The sequence below is a fragment of the Heptranchias perlo genome, chromosome 5 (genome assembly GCF_035084215.1).
Source record: "Heptranchias perlo isolate sHepPer1 chromosome 5, sHepPer1.hap1, whole genome shotgun sequence".
In the NCBI taxonomy this organism is placed as follows: Eukaryota; Metazoa; Chordata; class Chondrichthyes; order Hexanchiformes; family Hexanchidae; genus Heptranchias; species Heptranchias perlo.
Window position 1 is genome coordinate 69,974,058 of NC_090329.1, and position 22,003 is coordinate 69,996,060.

The window sequence follows — 22,003 nt, forward strand, 5'->3', positions numbered from 1 at the left end:
GAGAACACTAGCAGCCAACAGCAGTTCAGTGTTTAGGTTGTATCATCCATGGGAACTGCAGATGTAAGCCTGCAAAAAAAAAGCAATACTTTTTCAAAAATTATTTTCGTGTCTTTGAAAACAAAGTCCATAAATAAATACAAAACTGCATAGACAGCAGCAGAGTATTATTGGGATAATTTCTATCCCAATGTAATGCTCATGTATCTTTAATGACCTGTAATACTAACTAGAATTTTACATCTCTAGCACAATAGTCTGTGCTATGCCTGTGTTGGTCAATTCATATACACTCATCACAAAGTATTTTCACGCAACAGGGTGGATTTTTCCTTGAAAATGTTTCTATGCGCTGTGGATGTGGGCATGTGTCCCCTGAGATAACTTGAAAAGGAGTTGGGGGCATAAATGTTTAGGGCTGTGGGTATCTTCACAGCCATTGGCAATAAGGTAATTATTAATGCTACAGGTCACGTTTTGAACAGGACTCACTACATCTAAAAATCAGAGACGAATAGCATGATTGTTATATAAGCTGTTTAACAGTAATTTTTAAAGTCAAAAGCAAAATACTGCAGTTGCTGGAAATCTGAAATAAAAATGGAAAATTCTGGAAACACTCAGCAGGTCAGGCAGCATCTTTGGAGAGAGAAAGAGAGTTAACTTCGCTGACCTTTCCTCAGAATTGGAAGATGTTAAGAGATTTAACAGTTTAAAAGCAAGTACAGAGCCGGGGGAAAGGGGGTGGGGGGAACAAAGGGAAGGACTGTGATAAGGTGGAGGGCAGGAGTGATTAAATGACAAAAGGGATGATGGTGCAAGGCAAAGGGGGTGGTGATGGGACAAGTAAAGAAAAAATGGGTCCAGGGGAGATGTAAATGGCAACAGCAGAACCATTACCAGCACCTCCTGCCCGAGAAAATGGGAGCAGTGGTTATGACCTAAACTTGTTGAACTCATTGCTGAGGCCGGAAGACTGTAAACTGCCTAAGCGAAAGATGAGGTGCTGTTTCTCAATATTTAAATATTTGTTAAAATCAGATTTCCTACAGTGTCCAGAAGCTGCCCAAGGTCTCACTTTCAATGAATGAACTGAGAGCTCTGTAGTAATAATAACCCTTCAATGGCAAAGAGGGAATGAGAACACAGCTGCTATTGTGGCGTCACAATGATCCATTGTCCCCGTGCTTTCATAGCACGGAACCTTACAGCGCGGAACGTTCGATTAGCCCGCGTGCTGCTGGCGGGTTACAGTCGAGTGCAGACCTCGGAGCTGGCGTAGAAGTATAAATATTAAAATTAGGAAGAAAAGCAAAACAAAACGCGATTTTACTATTAAGTGATAGAGGTTGCATTGCAGTAAAATCTTGTTGGGCTTGTGCAAAGTCTGGCAGTTCGACAGGAAGAAGGTGATGTTTATACTTAGTTAAATTTGAACAAACTGTACATATACTGTGCCAGTACAGTTAACCACCGGATTCCAATGCCTGTGGTAAAGCGGGTCGCTGATGTGTTACTTTAAATCTTTTTGTATCTGGTGAACACATGAAAATGAACGGTAATGGTTCGCACAGCATTTTTAAGGATTGTTTTTATTTTATGGGCGCAGAAATTTCCCCACATTGACTACAGGTTCATGACCTATTTGGATTTAATGTTGCATTCATCCTGCAGCTACCAATCTCATCAGTCTGTTTACATTGTTTGGCTGGAACACCAATTCCTCACGCCAACATTAAGAGTTCTGCAACCATGCAAGTATAGAGCACCTCTCCCAGCAGTTACATTTTGAATATTCATGGAATGCAGATGGCAGTGTCTCCAATCTCTAAGCATTGATAAACCAGTTAAATATATCAAAGGACCTCTGGGAGCTTTTTACATTTGGTTTGACACAACAGTATATGTTCTTACACTGAACTGGTGTGAATCTGACTCTTTGGGACATTTTCCTAGTGCATGCCCCTGGAGTCTGGTCAAGTTGAACTAGCATTGCTTTAGTGCTAAAGTTGTAGTATAAATTCATCCTAGAAGAAACAGATTTTGGACCTGCACTTGTTTAAATGCAAATAGAAAATTGTCAAATTGCACCAAAAGCTTTTGTATTTATTTCCTACAAAACGTTATGTTTGTACTATGTTTTAGTCTTTTTTTATATTGGGTAGAGGGAATTGCAGCTAAGTCCAACATATGAGGCCAGATTTTGCTGTAGCAGGGCATCTAATGGCGCCTGACATTAGTTAGACTTGCCTTTGTATGTTCAGGTTTTTACATTTTTTTTGCAAGTTGCTGAAAGTGAGAGCTGATTAACGGCACAGCGAGGGAAACGGGGCATCTGGGACCTGAGTGAACAGGACAAGCAACAGGGTATCTCCTTAACCAATTAGATTGAAGGATTGAGAAATAAACAGCGCAAAGTGGTGAGTTTAGTTCATATCTACTGTGCAAATACAGCAACTTCATGCCATTCAATGCATTTCAATGGGTGAGTCAGATAGTGAGATGCCAATTTTGTGAAGCTAATGGCGGAGTGGCGCATCTTGGACAACAACTATTAGATTTTCGCATTTAACCACGCTTCTGTCCCTTGCCTGAAGTTGCTGTTCCATTTGGGCATAAATAATGGCGAGCGCCATTAGCCTCACCGTTAATTTGACAGCAAATTCTGGCCCATGCACTTTTTCAACGTGGGCTCTCAATAGCAGCCAAGAATAATAATTCCCTAATAGCATCTGTGGAGAAAGAAACAGAGTTAATGGTTCAGGTCGAAGACCTTTCACCAGAACTGAAAGTTCTGAATAATAATTCCCTTTTGAACAATAATTCCCTCTTTGGGACATCCAGGAAAATTGCAATGTCTGTTCTCCCTAAACAGCTCAGTACAGATTAAAACACAGTACAAGATGTATTCACTCTTGAAATACCTCTTCTGTATATGTAACACAAAAACTAGCCTTGCTTAAAAGAGAAACCAGAGGGAAAGAAGTGTGCTTTCATTGCAAAGCTTGATGGCACTGTACTGTGACTTATGAAGTTGTATGCCTTTGTCCAGTATGTTGCAACACCTTTGATCCCTGGTTGATGTCTTTATGCACAAAATTTTCCAGACTCTTTCAAGCGGGTCCACTTGTTTCCTTCTCCAAATTACGAAATTATAGAAGTTTTCCACTGATCCCACTTTTGACAGAATCAGGCCTACAGTCTGTTCAGTGATCGCTAGAGTCAGTAGCAGGTGCCTCTGAGGTTGCATATACCTCTTTGGAGAAATGGGCTGCCCAACAGTTTTTATTTTTTATTCCCCATGATGGCAGGAGTGGCATGAATCCACTGTGTAGGCAATGATGGGTGTGAAGCTGGGTTATATCCAGTCTGCAGTGCAGCATGTTGGAGCTACATTGTTTTTCTAATACCATGACACAGTAGTCCCAAAGTGTTAACAGATATTGACACCCTTCAACTTAAATTTTATATGTGTTCAGTTTGAAAAGCATTGTGAACCATTTTGAGAGTTAAGTTGCAAAAACTTTCTTTAAATGCCCATTGTTCTTGAATATTTAGTATAACTAGGATGGTTAAAAGCAGCTACAACAGTACTCATGCAGAACCAATGTTGGATAGTAAAACTGATTTGTACAAGAGGACTAATCTAGGTTAAATAGGTGGTTTGTTGAAACAAGAAGTTGTAGTACAGAGAGCAGGAAAGAGGAGGAAAAACAACTTGCAAAAAGAGGATGATTTTTATTTAAAAGTTGACTTACTTTTTTTTAAACTTATTTTCAGTGTTGAGTGGAAATGGCTATGTTCTGCATCCATAAATGTCTGCTTTGTGGCCTAAGAAGTCAAATACTGCAACAGCGAAGTATGTCAGTATACTCGTCTGTTTACAGAATGAATGAAGATGATATAAAGGGAAAACTTCAGCAGCTCCCAGGCGGATCCATTGATTTGCAGAAAGATCAAAATGGGATTGCTACTCTGGTTATAAACCACCCTGAGCGAATGAATGCATTTTCAGGTATGATATGGTCATCTCTTGATGAAGAACACCGGCTAAAGAAGCTGTCCAGTTCCCCCCTCTCACATTTCTTGTTGCTTATTTTTCAGGGGGATAAAAAAAACAGTTCTTGGGAGTTAAGTATTTTGTTTATTATATAAAGTGTATGCTGTATTGAATGACCCACTGAATAGCCTTAAATAGAACATGAAAGCCACAGTCTAGTAGTTCAATGATGTAAATGCTAAGAGGTGGTTGGGCATATATAGGCTTCCATGTTAATTTTGGACTCTCCACTGATGCACATACAAGCCCAGATCACCTCTGATCTAAACATTTAGAATTCTCTCCATGATTCCATAATTACCTTTTCTTTTCCTCTTGTTTCATTCATTAAAAAAAGGCTTAAATTTTGGGGAAAACTTGCATAATCGAGAAGGTGTTGAGATGTCACTGCCACGAGAGTATTGTCAAAAGTTCAAAGTAATGTATATTTTAGTATTAAACATGGCATAGTTGTGTCTATTTAATCTTTTATACAAGAGGTTTTACTCCACCCTTTTATGTCATCCTATCAGTTGAGCAAATATTGGACTAGGTAAAATTGTTAACCTGCATGAAAAGTCAAACCAGTTAGAGGCTTAATAGCTGCTAGAGTTGGTAGCTTAAATAACAGAAGGGCATTTAGCTGTACAGTTTTTGCTAACTGATAACAGTGAACAATGCAGTCGAGGGAAACTGTATCCAGAAAGGACATAAGCAGTTTAACATGGTGGAATTGACAGAAAAGTTTGAATGTATTAATTACTCGATAAGAGATCGATAGATTTTTGGACACTAAGGGAATCAAGGGATATGGGGATTGGGCGGGAAAGTGGAGTTGAGGTGGAAGATCAGCCATGATCTTATTGAATGGCGGAGCAGGGTCAAGGGGCCGTATGGCCTACTCCTGCTCCTATTTCTTATGTTCTTACTCTAACATTGTCCAGTAATCTTCATTGTTAACATTTTTGACGCAATTGTATTTTTCCTTTTTTAAAAACTTTATTTTGTTTTCTTTATAAGGAACAATGATGTTAGATTTTCGGGATAGGGTGGAGGAGCTGGAGCATTGGACTAATGGGAAAGGTCTTATTCTGCGAGGCGCAGACAACACATTCTGCTCTGGCTCTGATCTAAGAGCAGTTAAAGCAATATCAAACCCTGAGGTAAGTAAGCGAGTGCTCAAAGACTCATTATTTCACTCCTGGTAACTTGCGTGGGGTTGGGAGGAGAAGCCATTGTTAAAGATGTGCTGCCTATCTATCTATAAATCTTTCAAATCCTCCACTCTATTGAGAATGTTGTGCCTCAGGATATATATTCAATCTCTGTTCTTTTTCCAAAATGTATTTGCTATATATCTGCCCACTCCCCTAACCTGTTTTAACTGGATGATCTTAATCTTTAGAACTGCAGCATAGTTACTCTCTGAGCCAAGGGCCATTATGCTGCTAGCAGTATGCTAATATAAGAGTGCAATATAATGCTGATCAGGATATATTTTGTTCTAAATATAAAAAAACTTACATTAAATTGTCAATGGGCATGAAATTTAGTGCAGTTACTACTGGTAGCTGGATTCTGTTCAGATAACAGTGTCTGAAGTGCTTCTTGAATAGGCTTGTTTTTAATGGGCTAGTGGGTGATTTTTTTTTCTCTATTTAGCAACTATTGGGCCTGTTCTGTAGTGTCCCATCAGACCTTGGTATGATCGTGTAGGAGACTGGAAAGGATTTTGGCCAAAATATTTCTTAGATTCAAATCCACTTGCATCACATTGGATTTTACATAGTTCAAACCTGTATTTAGAATAGAACAAGAATTATGTCTGCATACTACCTTTATTTAGTCCTTTTAACTCAATGATACTTTTAGTGAAATTATATAAGCAGAGTACAATAGAATTTTTAGCCAAGTAATTAAATAAATATCAAAACAAGAAAAAACCTTACTGTTCAAAGGCAGGCCAATAACATTCAGAAATCAAAGCTTCTGCATTTTTCTTCTAGGATGGATTGAGGATGTGCATGTTTATGCAGAACACCATGACAAGGCTTCTGAGGTACTAATATATGATTAAAAAGTAAATCAAAAAGAGAAAATGCTGGAAATACACAGCAGATCAGTGTCTGCTGATATGCTTGAGGCCTTCTGCAACTGGGGGGGGGCACTGCAGGGACTGGAGTGTATAGTGGACACTAGGTATAATATTTAGTTTGATAAGTTTTGTTAAGTTCTGTTACTAGTTGTGCCCCTTTAAAAAAAGGGGGCACATTTAGTTATTTTGTTATTAGTTGATGTCACTGGGGCAACCCAGTGCATCCTTATTGGTTAATTATAAAAGGCATCTCTAAGAGTGAACAAGTAACTTAATGTTTCAGGCATACAACCTTTCATCAGGACTCATCAGTTCTGACTAAGGGCTGTATTCCTGAAACTATAAATTATCTGTTCTTTTCAGCATTTTCTATTTATTATTAATATCTGATGTTCTTCAAAAATTATAGGTCTCATTATAGAATAGAACCAAATGTGAAGTCTGATTTTTAGGGATTGCGATGCATCAGTCAGTTTATTATTTTTTCCATTTGAAATTGGCTTTATTTTTCCAATTGTAACTCTGGACCGTTAGCTGGCATTTGAGCCACTTTCTAAATTGGAAAAAGTCACAGTTATCTCAGTTTGATGACTTTGAAAGTATATAGTTTAAAAATCTCATAGATTTGAACAGAGCAGCTGATTGAGTCTCCCTTGCTTATCTCCACTTTCATGTGATATAAAGTAAGTACAGTTAAGCTGTTCTTCTTGGGGTTGATTTAGAATTTTGAGTTTTCCTTTTCACAGATATAATCTATTTAAATATATACCATAAAATACATCGGAGCTCTCGAAGCTTTTTAAACGAACGTGCCAATCTTTGTAGCCCTCCTTCTGATTAGCTATAGTGTAAATAAAGTTGTTAGAGCTAAATTGTATCACTAGATGTTGCTGTTTCACACTAAATATGTTTTGTGGCTAGATACTACCAAGTCAACTTAAGCCATCTAGTGACAATTAAAGGCTATTGCACAAGCTTTTTGGAGGTCTTTAATTTAAAAAAATACACAATTTCTTTGTCTTTTGTTTTTGAAAGCCTGATGCCAATGGTTTGGGTGTTAATTTTCTGCCACTGGTTACGGTCAAAAACTCAACGTCTGCCAAATTCTTTGGTTTGCAAATCCGCTCCCCTTTCAGGTTATCCACCAAACTTAAATGTCTGTCTCTCCAACAGTCTTTGTGCAATACAGTCACTATTCTTGCTGACTGTTAGGATGCAGTAGGAGTTTTAAAAAAAATTCAGGGCACTGAAGGTTTGTAGCCTGGAATATACTTTAATAAGTTATTGTACTATGGATAAGGGGGCACGGACTATGATCTTAAACTGCAGCAAGGTTTTAGTTTGTGCAATTGCCTTTTTTAATAAAAGTTTATAATTTAATTGGGAGTTAACTTTTAAGTTCTTTTGTGAGTTGCACTGTATTTCATTAGTAATCTATCCGATACTCTTAAAAATGCAGAATTAAAAGCAAAATTATTGCACTGTGAAAAGTGGTTGTATAATGCTGATCTGTGCTGAATTGATTTTGGATGCTAAATGTATCAGAAGTCTATTAACCTTTCTGACATTCCTAGTGCAGACTACCTCTGATCAGTGTAGCTCTAGTCCAAGGAAAGGCACTGGGAGGAGGAGCAGAAGTTGCTACAGCCTGTGATTTCAGGTAAGCAGCAAAGTTTGGTCTGACCTCTTGTTAAAAGTTTGGTAATAAATAATACCATAGATAAGGGAAAGCAAAAAGAAACTGATCTTTTGAATTCCAACAACATGGAGCACATATTCATTTAGATATCACAATGCTACACTAATATTCCTTAACTTATAAATATAAGAACACTTTAGTCTAGTTTCTAGAGCTAATTTATTTTTATTTTTTTTATTTAATCAATTCAAATTCAGTAAAAAGAAATTTCAAAATTGATTTTTTTTTTACTTGCTAAAATCCTTTAGGTTCCATTTTCTTGAACTGGAGTGTAGGATAAACAGTAATACCCTATTTAATTACAAGCAAAACCTGTTTTATGAAATTTCTTAATTATAATATCCCTGCTAGTTTTGTATTTCAACCAGCAGTGAGCAGTGTGACATTGACATTTGCTAATATCTATAGTTCAGATTAGCAATCATTGTCAGAAAAGTGAAAAATATAAAATTTGAGACTTGTTTTTATGGTATAGATGAAACAGTGAAAAAGTGCTAGAAACTGCACATTTAAAGAGTGATTTTATTTAAGTATTTGGACCTTATAGAAGATACTGGGTTCACCATTTGAAACCCAAATACCAAAGAAAATCTTCCTAAAGTGTGGTGCTATTTTTTTTTGCATTTGGCACAAATCTTGTATTAAGATCTTTTTGCTATATGTTGTATAGTTAACTGAACTGCTGAAATATTTGCATAAAGTTTGCCATCATTGGGTGATTTCTTCATCTTGGCAGTTGCTGTCGCACCAATAATCCTTGCATTCATACAATGTAAATGTGGACTAATGGATATGTGGGTAGGAGTTGAAATGCAGCGATGTGGTTGAGAGGTTTAGATGCAAATAAGCAAAAGGGTGATTCTTGAGCAGTTTCCTGTGTCCTCAGAACTGCAAAACTGTTCATACCTTATTACTGGTAAACAACAACAGCAACTCATATAGCATCTTTAATGTCAAAAATGTCTTGGAGGCGGTTCACCGAAGCATAATCAGACAAAAATTGACACTGAGCCAAAGAAGGAGATTTAGGAAGGGTAACCAAAAGCTTGGTCAAAAAGGTAGATTTTAATGAGGGTCTTGGAGGAGGAGGAGGAGGAGGAGAGGCGGAGGGGGGGACGTTGCAGAGCTTGGGGTTTAGATGGATGAAGGCACAGCCACCAGTGGTGAGGCGAAGGGTGGGGGATGCACAAGAGGCCAGAGATGGAGAAAAGCAGAGTTCTCAGAGGGTTGTAGGACTGGAGGAGGTTACAGAGATGGGGAGGGGCGAGGCCATGAGGCACTTGACCACGAGGATGTGAATTTTAAATTGGAGGCGGATTGGGAGCCAATGTAAGTCAGCGAGCACAGGGTGATTGGTGAACAGGCATTGGTGCGGGATAGGATACAGGCAGCAAAGTTTTAGGTGAGCTGAAGAAGGGTGGAAGATGCCAAGCTGGCCAGGAGAGGATTGGAATAGTTGAGTCTGGAGGTGACTAAGGCATGAACAAGGGTTTCAGCAGCAGATGGACTGAGGCAGCAGTGGCGACGGGTGATGTTACGGAGGTGGAAGTAGATGGTCTTTGTTATGGAGAGGATATGGGGCTGGAAGCTCGGCTCTGGGTCGAATAAGACGACGAGATTGCTTTAACCTGAGGCATTGGTTGGCGAGGGGGATAGAATGGGTGGCGGGAGTATGGAGTTTGTGGCAGGGTCCGAAGACGATGGCTTTGTCTTCCCCATGTTCAACTGGGGGAGATTGCAGCTTAACCAAGACTGGATGTCGGTCAAGCAGGCTGACAACACAAGCATTGGAGGGGTCGAGAGAGGTGATGGAGATAGAGCTGGGTGCCATCAGCGTACATATGGAACCTGATGCCCTGTCTTTGGATGATATCTGAGGGGCAACATGTAGATGAGGAATGGGGTAGGGGTCAAGGATAGATCCTTGGGGGATTCCAGAAGTAATGGGGCAGTAGGAGAAGTTATTGTTGGAGATGCTTTGGCTACGATTGAATTGGAAAGAATTGAACCAATTGAGGGTAGTCCCACTCAGCTGGATAACGGAGGAGAGGCGTTGGAGTAGGATGGTTTGGTTGACCATGTCAAAGGGTGCAGAATGGTCGAGAAGGACAAGGAGGGATAAAGTAACAGAGGATTTCATTTGTGACTTTGATTAGGGCTATTTCAGTGTGAGGCAGGGGCAGAAACCAGATTGAGAGATTCAAACATGAAGTTTCTGGAAAGATGAGCATGGATTTTGGAGGCGACAACGCGTTCAAGGACTTGAGGAATTCAGTGAGATCATGGCTAATCTTTACCTCAACTCCATTTATCTGCCTTTGATCCATATCCCTTGATACCCTTACCTAATGAAAATATGTGGATCTCTGTCTTGAATATTTCAATTGCCCCAGAATCCACAGCCTTTTGGGGGAGAGAATTTCAGATTTCCATTACCCTTTGTGTGAAAAAGTGCATCCTGATTTCACTCCTGAATGGCCTAGCTCTAATTTTAAGATGGTACCCAGAGTTGTTGTTAAGCTAACTTAAGGGTTAAGTCATGGCAGGAGATCCCAGAGCCGTGTCATGTTCCTCTTGTGGGATGTGGGAATTCAGGGATCCATCCTGTATTCCTGATTCCTTCACCTGCGGGAAGTGTGTCCAGCTGCAGCTACTGTTTGACCGCTTGACGGCTCTGGAGCTGCGGATGGACTCACTTTGGAGCATCCGCGATGCTGAGAAAGTTGTGGATAGCACGTTCAGTGAGTTGGTCACACCGCAGATAAAAATTACTGAGGGAGATAGTGAATGGGTGACCAACAGACAGAGGAAGAGTAGGAAGGCAGTGCAGGGGTCCCCTGCGGTCATCTCCCTCCAAAACAGGTATACCGTTTTGGATGCTGTTGGGGGAGATGGCTCACCAGGGGAAGGTGGCAGTGGCCAGGTTCATGGCACCGTGGCTGGCTCTGCTGCACAGGAGGGCAGGAAAAAGAGTGGCAGAGCTATAGTGATAGGGGACTCGATTGTAAGGGGAATAGACAGGCGTTTCTGCGGACGCAACCGAGACTCCAGGATGGTATGTTGCCTCCCTGGTGCAAGGGTCAAGGATGTCTCGGAGCGGCTGCAGGACATTCTGGAGGGGGAGGGTGAACAGCCAGTTGTCGTGGTGCATATAGGCACCAACGATATAGGTAAAAAACAGGATGAGGTCCTACAAGCTGAATTTAGGGAGTTAGGAGTTAAACTAAAGAGTAGGACCTCAAAGGTAGTAATCTCAGGATTGCTACCAGTGCCACGGGCTAGTCAGAGTAGGAATGACAGGATAGCTAAGATGAATACGTGGCTTGAGAGATGGTGCAAGAGGGAGGGATTCAAATTCCTGGGCCATTGGAACCGGTTCTGGGGGAGGTGGGACCAGTACAAATTGGACGGTCTGCATCTGGGCAGGACTGGAACCAATGTCCTAGGGGGAGTGTTTGCTAGTGCTGTTGGGGAGGGTTTAAACTAATGTGGCAGGGGGATGGGAACCGATGCAGGAAGTCAGTTGGAAATAAAGTGGTGACAGAAACAAAAGGCAGTAAGGGAGAGTGTACAGAACATGACCGGACAGATGGTCTGAGAAAGCAGGGCAAAGACCAAGGGAAGACTAGATTAAACTGCATTTATTTCAATGCAAGAAGTCTGATGGGCAAGGCAGATGAACTCAGGGCATGGATGGGTACATGGGACTTGGATGTTATAGCTATTACTGAAACATGGCTAAAGGAGGGGCAGGACTGGCAGCTCAATGTTCCAGGGTACAGATGCTATAGGAAAGATAGAGCAGGAGGTAAGAGAGGAGGGGGAGTTGCGTTCTTGATTAGGGAGAACATCACGGCAGTAGTGAGAGGGGATATATCCGAGGGTTCGCCCACTGAGTCTATATGGGTAGAACTGAAAAATAAGAAGGGAGAGATCACTTTGATAGGATTGTACTACAGACCCCCAAATAGTCAACGGGAAATTGAGGAGCAAATATGTAAGGAGATTACAGACAGCTGCAAGAAAAATAGGGTGGTAATAGTAGGGGACTTTAACTTTCCCTACATTGACTGGGACAGCCATAGCATTAGGGGCTTTGAAGGTGAGAAATTTGTTGAGTGTGTTCAGGAGGAATTTCTCATTCAGTATGTGGATGGCCCGACTAGAGAGGGGGCAAAACTTGACCTCCTCTTGGGAAATAAGGAAGGGCAGGTGACAGAAGTGTTAGTGAGGGATCACTTTGGGACCAGTGATCATAATTCCATTAGTTTTAGGATAGCTATGGAGAAGGATAGGTCTGGCCCAAAAGTTAAAATTCTAAATTGGGGAAAGGCCAATTTTGATGGTATTAGACAGGAACTTTCAGAAGTTGATTGGGAGAGTCTGTTGGCAGGCAAAGGGACGTCTGGTAAGTGGGAGGCTTTCAAAAGTGTGTTAACCAGGGTTCAGGGTAAGCACATTCCTTATAAAGTGAAGGGCAAGGCTGGTAGAAGTAGGGAACCTTGGATGACTCGGGAGATTGAGGCCCTAGTCAAAAAGAAGGAGGCATATGACATGCATAGGCAGCTGGGATCAAGTGGATCCCTTGAAGAGTATAGAGATTGCCGGAGTAGAGTTAAGAGAGAAATCAGGAGGGCAAAAAGGGGACATGAGATTGCTTTGGCAGATAAGGCAAAGGAGAATCCAAAGAGCTTCGACAAATACATAAAGGGCAAAAGAGTAACTAGGGAGAGAGTAGGGCCTCTTAAGGATCAACAAGGTCATCTCTGTGTGGAACCACAAGAGATGGGTGAGATCCTGAATGAATATTTCACATCGGTATTTACGGTTGAGAAAGGCATGGATGTTAGGGAACTTGGGGAAATAAATAGTGATGTCTTGAGGAGTGTACATATTACAGAGAGGGAGGTGCTGGAAGTCTTAACGCGCATCAAGGTAGATAAATCTCCGGGACCTGATGAAATGTATCCCAGGACGTTATGGGAGGTTAGGGAGGAAATAGCGGGTCCCCTAGCAGAGATATTTGAATCATCCACCGCTACAGGTGAGGTGCCTGAAGATTGGAGGGTAGCAAATGTTGTGCCTTTGTTTAAGAAGGGCGGCAGGGAAAAGCCTGGGAACTACAGACCGGTGAGCCTGACATCTGTAGTGGGTAAGTTGTTGGAGGGTATTCTGAGGGACAGGATCTACAGGCATTTGGAGAGGCAGGGACTGATTAGGAACAGTCAGCATGGTTTTGTGAGTGGAAAATCATGTCTCACGAATTTGATTGAGTTTTTTGAAGGGGTAACCAAGAAGATAGATGAGGGCTGTGCAGTAGACGTGGTCCACATGGACTTCAGCAAAGCCTTTGACAAGGTACCGCATGGTAGGTTGTTACATAAGGTTAAATCTCATGGGATCCAAGGTGAGGTAGCCAATTGGATACAAAATTGGCTTGACGCCAGAAGACAGAGGGTGGTTGTAGAGGGTTGTTTTTCAAACTGGATGCCTGTGTCCAGCGGTGTGCCTCAGGGATCGGTGCTGGGTCCGCTGTTGTTTGTTATTTATATTAATGATTTGGATGAGAATTTAGGAGGCATGGTTAGTAAGTTTGCAGATGACACCAAGATTGGTGGCATTGTGGACAGTGAAGAAGGTTATCTAGGATTGCAACGGGATCTTGATAAATTGGGCCAATGGGCCGATGAATGGCAGATGGAGTTTAATTTAGATAAATGTGAGGTGATGCATTTTGGTAGATCGAATCGGGCCAGGACCTACTCCGTTAATGGTAGGGCGTTGGGGAGAGTTATAGAACAAAGAGATCTAGGAGTACAGGTTCATAGCTCCTTGAAAGTGGAGTCACAGGTGGATAGGGTGGTGAAGAAGGCATTCGGCATGCTTGGTTTCATTGGTCAGAACATTGAATGCAGGAGTTGGGATGTCTTGTTGAAGTTGTACAGGGCATTGGTGAGGCCACACTTTGAATACTGTGTACAGTTCTGGTCACCCTATTATAGAAAGGATATTATTAAACTAGAAAGAGTGCAGAAAAGATTTACTAGGATGCTACCGGGACTTGATGGTTTGACTTATAGGGAGAGGTTGGACAGACTGAGACTTTTTTCCCTGGAGAGTAGGAGGTTTAGGGGTGATCTTATAGAAGTCTATAAAATAATGAGGGGCATAGATAAGGTAGATAGTCAAAATCTTTTCCCAAAGGTAGGGGAGTCTATAACGAGGGGACATAGATTTAAGGTGAGAGGGGAGAGATACAAAAGGGTCCAGAGGGGTAATTTTTTCACTCAAAGGGTGGTGAGTGTCTGGAACGAGCTGCCAGAGGCAGTAGTAGAGGCGGGTACAATTTTGTCTTTTAAAAAGCATTTGGACAGTTACATGGGTAAGATGGGTATAGAGGGATATGGGCCAAGTGCAGGAAATTGGGACTAGCTTAGTGGTATAAACTGGGCAACATGGACATGTTGGTCCGAAGGGCCTGTTTCCATGTTGTAACTTCTATGATTCTATGATACCCCCTGGATTCCCCACCAGAGGAAATAGCTTCTCCATATCTACTCTATTGAATCCTTTTATCATTTTAAACACCTCATTTAGATTGTCCCTCAACCTTCTATGCTTAAGGGAATACAAGCCAAGTTTATGCAACCTGTCCTTATAATTTAACCCTTTAAGCCCCAATATAGTGTCCTAGGCCCAACCATCTTCAGCTGCTTCATCAATGACCTTCCCTCCATCATAAGGTCAGAAATGGGGATGTTCGCTGATGACTGCACAGTGTTCAGTTCCATTCGCAACCCCTCAAATAATGAAGCAGTCCGAGCCCGCATGCAGCAAGACCTGGACAACATCCAGGCTTGGGTTCATAAGTGGCAAGTAACATTCGCGCCAGATAAGTGCCAGACAATGACCATCTCCAACAAGAGAGAGTCTAACCACCTCCCCTTGACATTCAACGGCATTACCATCGCCGAATCCCCCATCAACATCCTGGGGGTCACCATTGACCAGAAACTTAACTGGACCAGCCATATAAATACTGTGGCTACGAGAGCAGGTCAGAGGCTGGGTATTCTGCGGCAAGTGACTCACCTCCTGACTCCCCAAAGCCTTTCCACCATCTACAAGGCACAAGTCAGGCGTGTGATGGAATACTCTCCACTTGCTCGGATGAGTGCAGCTCCAACAACACTCAAGAAGCTCGACACCATCCAAGATAAAGCAGCCCGCTTGATTGGCACCCCATCCACCACTCTAAACATTCACTCCCTTCACCACCGGCACACTGGCTGCAGTGTGTAACATTCAAAAGATGCACTGCAGCAACTCGCCAAGGCTTCTTCGACAGCACCTCCCAAACCCGCGACCTCTACCACCTAAAAGGACAAGAGCAGCAGGCACATGGCAACAACACCACCTGCACGTTCCCCTCCAAGTCACACACCATCCCGACTTGGAAATATATCGCCGTTCCTTCATTGTTGCTGGGTCAAAGTCCTGGAACTCCCTTCCTAACAGCACTGTGGGAGAACCGTCACCACACGGACTGCAGCGGTTCAAGAAGGCGGCTCACCACCACCTTCGAGGGCAATTAGGGATGGGCAATAAATGCTGGCCTCGCCAGTGACGCCCACATCCCATGAACGAATAAAAAAAATATTGCACTGAAATGGAAGCTTATCTTGTGAACTTCATATTTTACTTCCATGGAGACCATGAATATTTTAGAACCAATTGATGGGTTTAATTTTGTTTATTTAAAATAATGCACCATCCTATGTTTAATGCCTAATTAATCATGTGTAGATGAATATCCAGTTACAAATGTACAGTAAGTGCCATGTATTTTTGGAGATTGGGCAGTGTAGAGGTAGCCAGATTAAGCCTGGACAAAATGAATAAAAACTTGTCACTGTCAACCCATCTCTTTCTGATTGCTATTAAAAGCCCCAAGTAAAATGGATTTGGGCAATCTTGGCCCAATAATGGTAATCTCACTCAGGATGGGTATAAAGATGGTAAGGCATAAATTTTACCCACATGCGGCAGTTTGTGTTTTAGAAACACCCTCGGTATTTTAAAAATTCTCTCTGCAAACATTACTGTAATATACAAGTGAACACCAATTTAAACATAACATGGTAATAGGTTGTTTGAGGTTTCCGTTAAATTCAGGATGTCCACCTGCTCTGTTGATGTCATTGTTGTGTAGCACTGGTGGATCGAATTGCTTTCAGCTCATTTTAAATCTTGTTTGCAATGTGACATTCATCATAGATTGCTTTCTCTATAGGCAGCATTACTTTAGTTATTGTTCAAGTTAAATGCACTAGAACTAGATGAAAGTCTTGAAGGTTAGGGTTTTGTCCCATGTTCTTTTTACCAGTTAACAGGTTTTTAGTGTAAAAATAATTGTCTCTATGAAAGTGAAATTATCATGCTTCAAGTTGTCAGGAAGCTGGCAGAAGCTCCAGGCAACAAGCTGAATGAGGGTGGAATTCCCTCTATCCTCTCAGGCTAAGAATAGTGCCACTGTAGGGTTGTCTGCCTGATTACAGACTCATTAACAGGCTACTTTATTTTCATTTGATAATTTAATAAAGTACAATGCTTTTGTTGAATCCGCAGAAGTATTTCAACCAATGAACAGAACTAGTTTCTCTACCTTTTGGATGCTTCACTGTTCAGTTATTAAATTTTCCGGGGTTTTTTATAGTTTTAAAGATATTGAGGTGAAGATGGGGGAGAATTGGGTGGAAATTCAGCATTACAACAAAAAATCTCAATTAAAGCATTTGTGTAATTTAGTTACTTTAAACACCTTTTTTTCTAGTTTATGTAGGTTGTACAGATAGTTTTGTATTTTTTGATGGAGAGGAGATGTGAGAAAATGCTACAGAATCGACCAGGTGAAAAGTTTCCTTGGTTTGTAAATTGAACTGTTTTAACAACGGTCAGTAAAAGGCTCGCCAGTAGGATGAAAAATTGTTCATGCAAAACAGTGAGTAGTTTATTGCATAGAAGTCTTGATCATATGTAGCAAGTTAAATTTAGCAGTGATGAGTTTTCTCGTGTTTATACCAGTGATTAAGTTAATGAACAGCAACATTGATTTTTCATTAAAGTAGCTGCAGCTGGAAAATACTTAGTTCAGATGTAAGTATTGAATCTTGATACCGGAACTTAATTGATTCCCATGCATATATTTAATTTTAAGATTATTTCTTGGTAAACAAAACAATAATGATATGACTGTTAATCTTGCTATATGGCCCAACAGCATTGATGCTGGCACAGGAAGTGTCTTTCTAAATTCAGGATATAATTAAAGGCTGAGTCTGTTGATCATCCAGCATGGATGTATTGTTACTTCTATTCAATCATACTTCAAAGGTGTATTTTTTTTTAATTAGTTTACTAAATGCTGAGATATTTGTACAGTCTCCATCTTACTGCCTAAGAACAAAGAGCAATTTAGCTTCAAGCACACTGTGTTTTCAGTTAATTCTGGTTAAGTTAACTACAGATGACTTGCTTCTATAAAAACTAATTAAGTTTATATTTTTATCCAACGATTGCTGAGATATAGGTAAACAGCATTTTAAATGTGAATGTATATCTTTTACGGGCACCTTCAGGAATGCGTTCAAAAGCAATTTGTAACTTGCAAATATGTTGCAGCTTAATCTGATGACCTCATTTAAGTTGAGGGCTTTTCAGAAAGCTGGAAATATGAAGTCACAAGCTACGTGTGGGTTTTTGACCAGAGTAGGAATATACTAAATTTGTGTAATTTGTTTTTTTTACAACCCTTACAGTTCAGTAGTTATTGCAAATAACTTTGTGAAATATGTCAAATATAGTCTTATTCTCTCGCTGTTGCGAGGAGGGTTTTTATTATATGACCCTATTTAGATAATGTTGCTGCCTGTGAATTTAATGAAGAATTTGAAATGTCCTAAAATTAACTTTCATAACTGCACTGAGTCTTATTGCAAATGCTTGTTTCACTTGTTGCTGCTTTTTAAAAAAACATTATTGGCAGTTTCTTCCTATTTATCAAGTCCGAACAACAGCTGCCACCTTTAGTCCTTCTTCATCTACTGACATGCTTTACCTTACCTCCACTGATTCCCACGTGTGTCATCTTAAAAGATGCTTAGAAGAAGTTTTGTTTCCTGTCTCTTGCCAAACACTTCATTTTCCCCTTAACAGTTTTTAATTCTATAAAGCCTAAATCTGTCCACGGCTTCTATATATTTCTCCAATATTGGGAATGGCTCTTCTAATGCCTTTCTCACATTCCTCGACCGGATACAAGAAAATTTTTATTACCTGATAAGTGACTCATTCATCCTCTACCCTCTCCCTTGTACTCCTGTCTCCCTTACTGTCTCCTCTCCCTCAAAGTCCCTTTCTTTGACGTTTTGTCTCATTCCATCTAAGCTGCAAATATGCCATTCTGCATGCTCTAACCTCGCCTTTCATTATTGTGGTGTTAAAATTGAGATTCATTCCAAAGTTTCCCAATCTAACTCATTCTCTAAGAATTTCAAAACTATGGAACCCTTACTTTCTCCAGTTTTCCCTTCCTCTTATAGCTTTTAGGCTTTTGAAACTCTGGTTCCCAGGTTTGATGTCACTGCTTCCTGATTTACCTTGTTTTGTTTGACTTTTTCACCCTTGATGTGTGAGCCTTAGTATTTCACTTTGGTTTCTCAGGAGAAAAAATTACAAAATTTTCAATAGCAATGTCTGTTTTATGTATGTTTTCATAGCCACCAAATACTGTACAGCAGGTCATTTTCTTTATTGAATAGGAAAATGACACCAAAAACATAGTTTGGATTAAGAAATGCTGTGTAGAAAATTCCCTATAATCTGCTGCAGATGAGTTTCTAAAAGTAAAAAAGTTTCGAAAATCTAAAGTATTGTACCCTTCTGTGAATGTTATTGAGAAACTTTGCAATGGGTTGACCTGTGTGTGGAAGTTTCAATCAAAAAATTGATTAATACAAATTCCCTGTCTCTTGCAGCCATGATTGGTGTTGAAGTAAGGCAAATTAGAACAGTAGTTTTCAAACTTTTCTGTATGGGGTACCCTCTGTAGTTATTGACACAATCCCAAGGTCCCTCTGGAATTATGGATAGACTCTTAGGGACCTCTTGGTTTAATCTCCGAAAGACAGTGTCAGCTACTCAAATGAAAACCCTATCATTACAGATTTTTTTATTATTCATATACGGTAACAAATAATGTGCTAGTAAAACCAATACAGAAAAATATATAATTAAAAAATTGTCAAGACACAATGACCATTTCCAGATGGGAAGACATCTAATCATTCCATGGACCTCAGTTTCAAAATCTTCTTTGGATTAAAGACAGCCTTCCCCTACATCTAACTAATGCTATACCTGACTTGGTGCTTAATGCTGAGTACAAAAAAAATGGGTGAGGAGGAATTTCCATTCAGCAGTTTTGACACGACTGCCTTGATCAGAAAAATTCCCCCCTGCTGCCCCTAACCTCCCAAAACAAAATCTTAAATAAGCATGAGCAGTCCTAGGTTCTGCAGAAGTAATGCACCACAATATATGCAGGATCAGAATCAGCTCCACTGTACAGCAATAGCACGAGGTTTTGAAAATTTGTACTTGCCTACCTCATCTAAAATGGAAAAATATAAGTGTCATCAGTAACTGGCATATTGTAGAATGACCAGGATGCCATATACTGTATTCAGGATCATCTTGGATACTCACTGGGAAAGGCCCACGCCAGGAGGTCCATGCTGCCTACCCAGATTCCGATGGTGCTTCTTCATGGAGCCAAAAATCAATAACATTAATTTGACATGTTTGGGTCACAACAGATATCTTGTGTCATAAAACAAGTTTAAAATATTAAAATTGAGGGGGAAAAGGATTTGAAAAGCCTGCAGGAAAATGTCTGAACATTGAAAGTTGTATATTTTGATCATACAGGGCTAATATATTATCAGAATAAAGTTACTGTTAAGTGAATAGCTTTATTATTGTAATGTTTGTTTCAGCATCGTGGTGTGAGCTGAGAACTTTAAAAAAAATGGTTTGCCCAGGGAGCTTGCTACTTTCCTTGAACCTGCTGTCAGTGTAAAGGTTAAGGCTATTTCCTGTTGGAAAAGATTTCTCCCCCCCCATTACTAGAAAGTTGGTTCTGAACTTTAATATTGAATTAACGTCTTTTCCCTCCTTTCTTGTTTTTGTTCTCTTGTAACAAATCAGTTGTGTGTATATCAATACCATAAGCTCATATATTGACTCATGTTTGCTTATTTTTTTAAACAGGCTTGTGACTTCAGGAAGTGAGATTCGCTTTGTTCACAAACTCATGGGATTGGTACCAGGATGGGGTGGAGCTACCAGGCTGATTAAATTGATTGGATATAGGAATGCTCTTAAACTGTTGAGCAGTGCTCAGCATGTGGATCCTGAAACAGGGCTGAAGATTGGTCTGGTTGATGAAATTCTAGCATCCTCTGATCAGGATAGTTGCCTTGAAGAGGCACAGAATTGGCTGAATCAGTACGTTAAGGGGTCATCACAAGTTGTCAGAGCCATTAAGAATGTTGTGGTTTCAGGGAGAGAACTGTCACAAGAAGAGTCTTTAAAGAATGAAAAGAGCATATTTGGTACTTTGTGGGGCTCACCTGCTAATCTGAAAGCTTTGACTCAAGGAATCAAACATAAATAGTGCAGATGAGTGAAACTGTTGTTAACCTAATAAGTGATGGTCTAGTTTAGCCTTTACCATTGCTTGAAATTCAATTTGATGAACTAGATTGCAGTGGATTGGTGGCACTTTTGCATTATCAAGCATTGAATGACATAGAAATTAAAATTGTTACATTTACCCCACAGTGAATGGCATTTTAATTTCAAACATATTTTCTGTTTTCTTCTATGGTACAAATGACAGTCAAATTATATGCCTTAAACCATCCCTGCAGTTCAAAAATATTAATTGGTTGTAAAGTGCTCTGGGGTGTCCTCAGGATGTGTAAGGCACTGTCTAAATATAAGCTATTTCTTAAGATTGAGGGATTAATGTGTATAATAAGCATAGCACCTATTGTATAATGTATTATTAATCTGTCTCATTGCGTTAACTTAGTCCAGTATAACTTCATTTCCACAATAATAAACAAGTATTCATGACATTTGCTGTTAGTTATTATAACGCACTTGGAGATGAAAAAGAACAATACACAATCTACACTGCATTCAATTACATGCATTTTGGAAAAAGACTTGACTATGCAGGTGAAGTGCAAAGAACTTTTTGCTTGTATATTAGATTGACATCCTGCTTTACACTTAGTGCAGTAGCTGGTCCAGGGAGTGTCAGGCTCCCTTAGGTGGCCATTTTTAACATTTTCAGCTTGTAGATTGACAGTAAAGCAAATCTTAACACATGTATAAAATTAACAAACCCAAAAAAGTAAATTTTATAATTGTTTGCCATATTTCCCTTTTAGTAATTTATTTTTAGGCAAAACAATAGCGTAAGCATTAATGGGTCTCATGATTTTTTTTTGCCCTCTTCACATGTTTGTATCTGTCCACTAGCTGCCTTAGAAAAACTGTAGGAAGGGGTGGAGAGGCTGTTAAACCTGTCAAGGAGCCATGAATTGATGGCTCCCACTTTTTAAAACAAAAAACTATAATAGTGGATGTAAAAGAATTCCTAATTTGGGGTACTTTTTGTTTGCCTTCCACCACCAGTATACAGTGGTTGCAGTGTGTACTGGCTATAGGATGAACGGCAACAACTCTCCAAGGCAGCACCTCCTGAACCCACAACCTCCAATGCCACGAAGGTCAAGGGTAATAGGTGTATCAAAACACCATCACGGACCGCAGTGATTCAAGGTGACTCACCATCACCTTCAAGGGCAATTAGGGATGAACAATAAATGCTGCCCTTGCCAGCAATGCCCACATCCTGAGAATAATAGAAATTACTGTATTAAAACAAATCAAGTTCCACATGGAGGAAACTGATTTTCAAATTCTAAAAAAAAGCATTAAAAAAAGACTCTTATGTAGCGGCCATCATTTGGAGATGCGCATGCACATTTCCAATGGGAAGTGCCCAGGACGCCATCTTGGTAGAGGGGTTTGCGTG

The 22,003-nt window shown here is 40.3% G+C and overlaps 1 protein-coding gene across 2 annotated transcripts; it reads left to right on the forward strand.

Annotated features, from left to right (window-relative positions):
• Positions 1-1,249: 1,249 nt before the first annotated feature.
• Positions 1,250-21,035, forward strand: echdc1 (enoyl CoA hydratase domain containing 1). 2 transcript variants are annotated; one of them, XM_067984574.1, is made up of 7 exons: positions 1,250-1,409; positions 2,287-2,420; positions 3,781-4,015; positions 5,060-5,202; positions 6,046-6,098; positions 7,714-7,794; positions 20,164-21,035. In XM_067984574.1, the coding sequence occupies exons 3-7, from the start codon at positions 3,793-3,795 to the stop codon at positions 20,567-20,569; spliced, it is 906 nt and encodes a 301-aa protein (XP_067840675.1). In that variant the 5' UTR covers positions 1,250-1,409; positions 2,287-2,420; positions 3,781-3,792; the 3' UTR covers positions 20,570-21,035. The 2 variants fall into 2 exon arrangements, with proteins under 2 accessions (XP_067840675.1, XP_067840674.1); XM_067984573.1 differs by lacking the exon at positions 2,287-2,420.
• The last annotated feature ends 968 nt before the right edge of the window (positions 21,036-22,003 follow it).